Consider the following 9,541-nt stretch of genomic DNA (forward strand, 5'->3'; position numbering starts at 1 on the left):
GCAGGAGAGGAGATATTTTTGTTTAACATAAAAAAAATAGATTAAAAATATTCAAGATCCAAGTTATTGATTTAATAATGATTTAAATAATATAAACAAAAAATATAATAATAATAAATAGATTGCTTACAAAAAATAACAAAAAAAAAAATCTAACTTCCGCTCGTTCAAATCATCAAATAATATAATGTTAAAAGGTGAAACTATAAAAAAAAAAAATTTAAAAAAACTAAAAAAACCTTATTAAACTAGCTAAAATCGAAAATCCCGTGACCATGAATATAAAATTGAGATAATCTCATAGAAAAAAAATATGAAAAAAGATTAAAAAAATAAAATTGAAATAAATTGCTTGGTAAAAAAAATGAATCTACTTTAACATTTGAAACCGGTAATCCTGATAATGAACTCAAGTTTAACCCTATATAAAGCAAACCGTTAAAAATAACAAAGCAAAAGTAAAAATAAGAAAACTTCAGCTTAGAAAAAAGAGAAATAATCAAACAAACTTGAGCGAATCTCCCAAATATAATATAATCTTAAAAACTTGTAACTCGTGAAATTCTGGACCCGGGTTTAATAAAATAACTTAATTTCCAATCAATTTAATTTTAAAGAATAAAATTGTGGTAAAAATATTAACAAAAAAACTTGCAAAAGTAAAATGATATCAACAAAAAAAAAACGAGGATAAGATTTGATAGGAAAAAAAATTAAGGAGTATGAAATTGTAAAAAAAATAAAAAATAGTCTAAAACAAAACAAATAATAATTAAAAGAAAAATGATAATATTTGATAGATTAAAAAATCACAGGAGTGAAATTAAAAGGTATTTGTAATATAATATATTATTTATAGATTAAAAAATAGTTGGGGGTGAGATTATGAAATATTTGTAATTTTATGGACAATAAAAAAAACAAAAAAAAAACAAGGATCAAATATGAAGAAAAAATAAATTATAAGGGTTAATATGAAATTGAAGGGGTTGACACAGAATTTATTGTTAAGAGTAAAAACAAAAGAGGATAAAAACAGTCGTCGACACCTAATTAAGAAGTGTTTGGGGGCACTCGTCATCCCATCATGCTAGAGTTGCCAAGATTTACCAAGCAGCTTGTAGCTCAGTGGCGTAAGGCGCTGCTCGCCTTCTTTCGAACTTCGGTTCGAGTCCTAGTGGGAGTAGGGCTGGCGAGTGGTGTCCTTTCTGGTTCTGCTGGCTCCCTCCTTGCTGTGTGGTACGCCTGTCACCTCCGCGGTGCCTAACCTGTTCACTGAGGCTTGCAGGATGTCCAGTGGACCGTGGGATTAGTCGTGGTGCGCGTAAGCTAACCCAGACACCCACGTTAATCAAAAAAAAAAAAAAAGTTGCCAAGATTTATCAAATATTGTTATGAAAAGTAGTATTTAGTGGTTGAATAGTCTCGCACGTGCTAACTAAATATCATAAGAGCTATTAATGTGTGTCAAGAGGTTTTTTTTTAATAATATTTAATATATATTAATTACAATAGTACTCCTAAATAAACATTTAAATTTACAATAAAACCAATATACAATAACAAAAAATCCCTTGTATTGGTTTTGTTTTTAAGAGGATAAAAATAATTAAACTATTCTAAAAATTTTAAAAAGATCAAAATATCCTCCTCAATAGTAGGTATTATATTATTTTATTTTAGTATTAAATTAATAATTTTACTATGTAATGAAATGAAACACAAAATAAACAATCTAACTCTTTATAATTTATAAAAGATATTTTTGTTAGGATAAAAAGATAATCTTATCTCAATGTCTATTTAAAGTTTTTTTAAATTAGAAGTAAATTTATATTTTTACTATTCCAATAATAATAAAATGTATTTTGGATATAATAATCTCTCCTTCACCGTTATTTTTTTTTCTACAAAACCAATATAAATGTAAATGGTATGTTTTCAAAATGATTAAGAATTTAAATAAAAATATTCTTGCCGTCTGCTGGTATTTAATTGTGTTGCAGACACTAGAAGGTTGGTCCATCCTCCACAGGAGGAGGACAAGCCAAGTGCGGCTACTTCAGTTCAGACCTAAGGCTCCCGCCGAAAGCTTACAAGATATCAGACCATCACCGGCGATAAAGCCAAGCCTCATACGAATGGCCTACACGCTACATGTTTAGGGCAGGCCGTTCAATGCAGTAATAGTTCTGCAAAATCGGGAAGAAGGGGCTAGTGATTTTGGGTTATGGGTCCTGTGTGTAAAACCAAAAGAAAAGGCAATGAAATTTACTATCATCCTTGAAATAATTGCCACACCAAGCTAGCGAGGTTCCATCTGCTCCGTATGAAAATCTTACCACCATTCTACTAGAACTTCTCATGCTCCGGTGACTCGCTAATCCGAGACATGGTCCAGGCCTTGTCCGTGAGAAAATCCAATCTTATTTAGAAAATAACAGTGTTCAAACTCCCTTTACACGATCAATTCCTATATTGAATTCAATGGTGCGGCAGCGGCGCAATAGCCACTGGTGGTAGATACTTACCTTGTGATCAGCCTGAATAGCCTGCACAATCTAGAGCTACGTGAACTGTGAAGTTTTCTGGGCCAGACTCTTTGAAGTTCATGAATATGGCTTTCTAAGGATGATAATGGATTTGGTTGGGAATTTGGGCTTCTGCCTTCTGCTTGCCCATTTGACCCTGGTAAAAGCTAAGGCTTCTTGGGAAGTTGGCCGATAATGATCATGGATGCCAAGGACCACTTCAAGAGAAGACACCATATTCGAGCTCTTAACAAAATCCTTGTCGTGGACTTCGTCTAAACAGAAAGAAGGCTGCTAGGGCATTTTCTACGACATTCTCTTGGTCAATTTCCAATCAAAGGGCCTTCCACTTGCTCTCTCAAGCAGCCACACGGGACTAGTTACTAGGCTATACAAGGAAAATTCTTCAAAGATGCTGATCGCCATTTCATGGCTGCTAGCAAGACATGTGAATCAAGAAGGCATTTCTATACGTCTAATTCTGACAAATTGTGCATGGACTTGTATAGAAAAGTAAAGAAGACTACAACTTTCTGCGAAGTTATGGCTACGCCATGGATTAAATTATGAACATGGCCTCACTCCTCTCAGGTCTATCAAAGCTAGGGAGGGCGACGCCACTTTATTGATTATATCATCTGGGCATCCTTTCTCTAGAAATACTTGAACCTCCAGCAGAAGAAACCTAAATTCCTGGTTTTCAAAGGGCATTCCTTGACATTTTTACTGATTATATCCCAAACAGTAGTCAGAATCGAAATAATCACAGCTGACTTGAAATATCTGGACATTTTTAATAAGCGCATTTCCATATGGTAAATGGATAATATCTTCTCATTTTCCTGTTAACATTTGTCCAAATAATTTGACCGACACAATTGATTCAATTCTACTATTCTAGTCTGCCAGCCTCTCACAATCATAGAAGTTGTGGGTTATGGACATTGGAGATCTGCTGCATTCAAAGCTAGAGCCTTGTTTTCCTCTTTTATCAAGGTCCCATGTTCAACGAAATGCATTCCAAGCTCCCAAAATACATGAAAATCTTTGGTCATCAGCGAGACAAAAGACTAGAATGAGCAGCAATAATGACCGCCTAGCCCCCTTCAAGGTTTCCTTTTTTTTTCTTTCTAATCTCTAATTAACCCCAAAAACAACTTGATTCATCTTGTTAAGATGGAGATCAGTAGATTAATAATCACATTAATTATAAATAAAATACAATAAAATTAGGAAAAAAGTAGAGCCATTACAATTAAGCTTTCCCATTTCTTCACATCCCTATCTTCTAAAACCAAGAAACAAGAAGAAAAAAAAAACATCCACTTTCCAAAGAACCCATTAGCAAGACTCACTTAATCAACCTCACTATTCCTTCTGAAAATAACAAAGTATCCCAAAACAGCACAAACAGCAGCCACAGCATTCCCTTCTTTCAACAAAGTCTTGAACACAAACCCTATAATCTCTTTTGTAATCTTTCTTCCTTCGACAACCAAAACCCTCCTTGGCTTCCCGAAGAAAGTTAACATAACCACAACCGTGATCCATATAACCAAAGTGGCAGGCACAGCCACAGCAAGAGCTGCAACCATTGAAAGAAGTCCGAAGACTGCGCCAAGAAGCACAGACGCATACAAAGCAGGCCACCCGGATGCAGAGCTAGATTGAGATTCTTGTTGTTTGTACCAAGAAAGTATGGTTTTAAGCCAGTTCCATGAGGATGATAACAAGATTGCATATACAATAACAAAAAGACATACCCATGTTCTCCTTTTGCTCATGATTGCAAGCACCAAACTATATGTTGTTGATGATGCCCTCGGCGTTCTTGGTGATCTTGGTGTTGGGGTTTCTTGTTCTTCTTGCTCCATATTTTGACAACAAGCTTTCATTTTTATCCTTGCTCTGGTCTTTTGCTTGAATTTTACCTCTCTATCTCTCCTGTTAGTCTTGGGTTTGCTTTTGATGATTTTCTCAGGCACCTATCTGATGGAAAGGGGCAGACGGTATCATTACAAGGGCACAATAACACTCTCAAGAATGGTCCGTGGAAGCACTTTTCTTTCTTTAAAGCTTTGTTAAAGCCTTAAACTCTTATAGGGTTGGCTGGCTGCCAACCCGGATGGTAAATAGTTGATTTACTTCTTCTTCTTTTTTTTTAAAAAAAAAGAGAATAGTATTTACCTATGAAGCTTTTTTCTTGAAAAATTGTTGTTTGTATCGTAGATAAATATAAGTTATTAAATTGGACACTGATCAAACTATTCTTATATTAATATATCAATAACTCAAATAAGAGATATATATTTATAGGAAAATAATTCTTTATGTGAATTTACAGTATGAATGACATATTAAGATATTTTTTTTTATATTTTAATTCAAAGATAAATAATATAATTTAAAACATAATATTTACCCCATTACAAGTTCTAAAAAATAAACATCTAAAAAACAGCTTAGATTTCTTAACGAGGAAAGAAGGTGTTTGGTCAATTCTGTGTGCTTGGAGAGTGTGTACACTTGCTCAAGGTGGGAGTGAAGGAGAACGGAATTTATTCTGGGATCGATATGGTCCAAGTAAAACCCAAGTCTTGGTCACAGAGGGCGAACAGTTTTGGGTTATCCCTTTCCCGGCAACTTCTGTTTTTGGGCTCTTAAGCTTTGATTCTGGGTAAATAAAGCATTTTCGGCTCGGCACTTTAGGACCCAAAAGTCTGGTTTAGGCACTTGGGGTGGTCTTCATTTAGCTCTTCCGTCGACACTTGCTATGGCAGATTCCTTGTCCAGGTTGCCAAACTCTTACTTTACACCTAGCAGAATCTAAGAAGTTCCATGGCAAGTTAACTTTTCCCTGCTCTTCCTCTTCTTTATTCGGACTTGCTCCAAGGAACAACACAGCATAAGAACTCCAGGAACTCATGAGCATATCCTATGAGCACATCCTATGTTTCACGTCCATGGTGTACACTACCAATTTTAGCTGAATGGATCGTGTTTTTTCTTCTTTTTTAAGACAAGAAGTGTTTATTTGGGCGTATGAATTCTTAGTGCCATGGTACCTAAATTAGGTGAGACATGTGAGCGTGGGATTCACCTTTATTTGCCAGTGCCCTTTTGCTGCATGTTAATTATAATATTGTTCGAGAAAGGGGAGAGAGGAGGTAGCTCTTCTCTGGTCCAGATGCTCAGCCTTGAGAGGGAGGACCACTTGCAGGGTGGGGTAGCATCATTTTGTTGGGATGCTAGGAAAATTAAGTTATCTTTACCCTATCTGCCTAGATATTGATTGCTTTAGATGGATCAACAGAGCAAGTACTCCCAATTTTATGATCCCTAAGGCCATATATAGTCGATGGACCATGACAACTCAGCCACAATTGAAGCTCATATGACATCGTTGTTAGGTGCAAAAGACTACATAATTACTGCATCATGTTTATGCAGATATGCACTTCTTTTGACAAATTTATTCTTCTCCATGAGTGGGCAAAAAACAAAGAAACAGATAGGGGAAGACAAAGAAAGGTGACAACAAAGTAATTGGCTCAACAGATCGTTTGATGCTACCAGTAGTTCCCTTCTTCCAGGAGGTATCGGGAAAAAAAAGAGTCGATAAATCAATCCTTCACATCTAATTACAAAGTCGATCTCATTGTAAATGACAACGGAATTGAACACTCTTACGTAGAGATTTCAGACAAAGTTGAAAATAAGAAAGCAGCCAGATTTTCTTGACAAGCAGGATTCAAACAATAAATCAATAACTAAACTCCAAGGGAAATTGTGAGCCAAGAGATTGAATCTCTTCTAGAGTTGGCATAATTCTCAAAATGGAGTGAAAATATATCAGACCTCAAAGGGCCATCCATTCCTTCACAGCACGGTAGGCACATTGTCACAATGCACTAACCCTATAGTGAAGAAGCATGCTCCACCTCCAACTCTCTCCTTGATTGGAAAAGGCAATGTGCACATTTATGCCAAAAAAAGATGTGATCTGCTGCTGCATTAATATTCAATAGTGCCGCCACCAAACATTGAGAAATCTTCAATGTTTTTCTACATTATTGAGACACGGATCTTCTTAAGACTAATCATATTTTTCTCTCCAGGTAAACAAGAGAAAGAACACCCATGAAAGTGCCATCACAAAATCTCCAACTACCTGCTTAGGCCAATCCCATGCCAAATCCTCAACCCTTCTTTCAAAGTAAAACCTCCAAATAGCCATTACTACGTGGAGAAGAGCACACCCTTTAGCAAAAAAGTTTTGAAACTCTCTGTCCTTAACAAATGCCACCATGAACACCAAAAAACCAACTACAAACAGAAGCAGACCCGCAAAAGAATTGGAGATTTGGATCAACAATTGGTCATGCGGGGTTGATCCTAAAAGCTTTTGAGCTGTTACAGTACCATGGCCAACCACTGAGATTTCTTTGAGATAGAACATTATTAATGATCCTAATGTTATTGCAATGGTTGAATGTAGGATGCAGATGATAAAAAACATTGAAGAAGCCATCACCACTAAATAATTAACAAAAAAAGACCTAAATAATCAACACTAAATAAGTACATTAATGCAATCAAATCCTGTAAATTCGAAACCCCAGATGAAAATAATACTTAATGACCACGATTAATGTGACAACAAGAAAGGATTTTGGAGAAAAAAGGAAGAACCCAAATGAGAGTTGTTGATGAAGAGCAAAATCTAAATCTTGAAATAACAGATGAAACTTTGTTTCATCACTAGCTCCTCTTTGAAAAGACTATAAATTTGGAGTGAAATTTATAATTCAATGATCACATTGAGATTTGGCAAGTGATTGAAACTTTCAATGCGAATGTGTGAGGCGGAGAGAATCCGATCTGAAATTGGACTGATCAAACAAGGAGCAAGGCTAGCAGCTCGTGGGCAATTTGTCTCGTCTCTTGATATGCGTGCAATGGCCGTTGTTCTTGGCGCCCACGGGCTGATTTTGTCTGTTTAAAGGTTGCTTGTAAAATTTCTTTAGATTATTTTTATATTACCATATTAAAAAATTGTTAATTTAATATTTTTTTCAAACTAAATATATTTAAATATAATTTCAAATTAAAAACAAACCATAATTAAGCTATAAATAAATAAATAAATTATAGACTCCAATCTGACCAACCCTCATACAATAGCGTAAAGGTAAGTGAGAATATTAGAAAGCAGCACGTTTTGGTAGGTGTCTTCGGTCTTTAATGCAAGATGACCCCCTTCTCAAGGAGCCATTTCTTTTTTATAGTTCCTAGCACTCTTTGGTAAAGCCCACCAAAATAAAAAAAACCTACCCCAATTTAATTTCTTGTTAAATAGTGTTAACAATTTTATATTTTTTAATTTTTTATATTTATAAATTGTTTTTATATGATGATATAAAAAATAATTTTTAAAAATTAAAAAAATTTATTTTAATATATTTCTGATAAAAAACATTTTAAATCATAATCACGATAATATTTATAAATACTTATAATTACATTAAAAAACCTAAATTCAAAACCACTAGTTTTTAGTTTTTAATTGTATAGAAGCTCTTCCTTCAAATATAAGATATTTCTTCTTTTTTATTTTTATATATATATTTTTAGCTTTCAAACTTGCAACATTGAAGTCTAAAAATATACAATGCCGGTCTAATCCTACAAAGAAAGAATGCAGGCCCCATACATATCTTAATATTTAATTTGGGTTTAAATCACATCTTATGTTTTCTAGAAACCTTGATTTCTTTATAGGTTTTTAATAATTTACAATTTATAACTCATTTTCTATCGATTATTTATTCAATCAAGAGTAACAAACTTGACCATTTCATATTAAAAAAAATGATGAGAACCCATTTTATATCCGCAAACTTAAAACTAAAAGACTATAAGTGATGTTTTTTTTTGAGATATTCTTTATTTAAAAATATAAAAAAAATCAAATATTTTTAAAATAAAAAAACAAACCAGTTTTATTTTCGAGTAAAGAAATAAAAACGTCTTCTTCCCTGCACCCAATAGAATATTTGGCCGTGCAAGGAGGGATTTTAATTTGATAATGCTTTCTAAAACTATGGAAGAAAAATGTTTTCAATTCGATGATCATTTCAAAGCTGGGTTTGACTTGTTTCCAGGCAAAATTACAAGGATAGAGTTGATTTATAATTCCCTGCGTAACCTACGATGCTAAGCTATCACTGAAAAAAAATATGGCAGTGATGAGCTTCTGCAGACGGTGATAGCCATTGACGAGTTCAGCTTCTCATATTTATATTATATGGATCATTGCATGAGAAGATGAGCTCACACTCAATGCAATATTTAATGGATTCTTGTTTTAAAATATAGTTATTAATCTCTATCCAAGAATCGGCTTAATTCAACGACTGAATCATAGGTCGGAAGAGTTAATTTGGATTGAGACATGTTAATTGCTTTTTTTTTTAAAAAAAAATGATCTTTTCTATGTTAACAATAATTTGAAATAAAATTCAAAATTATAAATCTAAACAAATTACCACTCTTGAATGGAATGTAAACAAAAATAAACAAATTAAAGATACATATAAATTATAAGGTAACTTTTTTTTTTCGGGACTAAAATAATTAAGCTTCTCTAATTTATAGGTTGTTTCTCAAAATGGAAAGAAAATGAATTAAAAAAACCTATAGTTTAATTAATGCATCCAAACATACAATATTTTCTTAATATTTGACTGATTGAATTAGTTTTAGGCTAGATTTTATGAAACCAGGTTAAATAAATATTTTTAATTTGATCAAAATATCCAAATTAATTAAAAGCGTAGGATCTATGATTGTACTTTTCACAAGTTGTATCAAATTTTAAACCCCTCTAAATAAGAAAGAAATATACCCATTTAATAATTTCTTGATGAAACTCTTCCATTAAAATAAATATATTGAGATATATATATATATATATATATATATATATATAGACACACATATTTTTATCA

At 33.3% G+C, this 9,541-nt stretch overlaps 2 protein-coding genes across 2 annotated transcripts; both read right to left on the reverse strand.

Moving 5' to 3' along the window:
• Window positions 1-3,697: 3,697 nt before the first annotated feature.
• Window positions 3,698-4,425, reverse strand: LOC105134585 (uncharacterized). The gene has a single exon (XM_011039045.1). It carries the CDS (start codon window positions 4,403-4,405, stop codon window positions 3,887-3,889), a length of 519 nt encoding a protein of 172 aa, XP_011037347.1. The 5' UTR covers window positions 4,406-4,425; the 3' UTR covers window positions 3,698-3,886.
• Window positions 4,426-6,029: 1,604 nt separating this feature from the next.
• Window positions 6,030-7,521, reverse strand: LOC105134586 (uncharacterized). The gene has a single exon (XM_011039046.1). It carries the CDS (start codon window positions 7,060-7,062, stop codon window positions 6,628-6,630), a length of 435 nt encoding a protein of 144 aa, XP_011037348.1. The 5' UTR covers window positions 7,063-7,521; the 3' UTR covers window positions 6,030-6,627.
• Between the last annotated feature and the right edge of the window lie 2,020 nt (window positions 7,522-9,541).

The sequence above is a fragment of the Populus euphratica genome, unplaced genomic scaffold (genome assembly GCF_000495115.2).
Source record: "Populus euphratica unplaced genomic scaffold, PopEup_1.0 scaffold213.1, whole genome shotgun sequence".
Lineage (NCBI taxonomy): Eukaryota > Viridiplantae > Streptophyta > Magnoliopsida > Malpighiales > Salicaceae > Populus > Populus euphratica.

What these genes read in the sequence shown, in the direction of transcription:
- LOC105134585 (XM_011039045.1), bottom strand. Translation starts at nt 4,405, where the DNA reads ATGGAGCAAGAAGAACAAGAAACCCCAACACCAAGATCACCAAGAACG.
- LOC105134586 (XM_011039046.1), bottom strand. Translation starts at nt 7,062, where the DNA reads ATGGCTTCTTCAATGTTTTTTATCATCTGCATCCTACATTCAACCATT.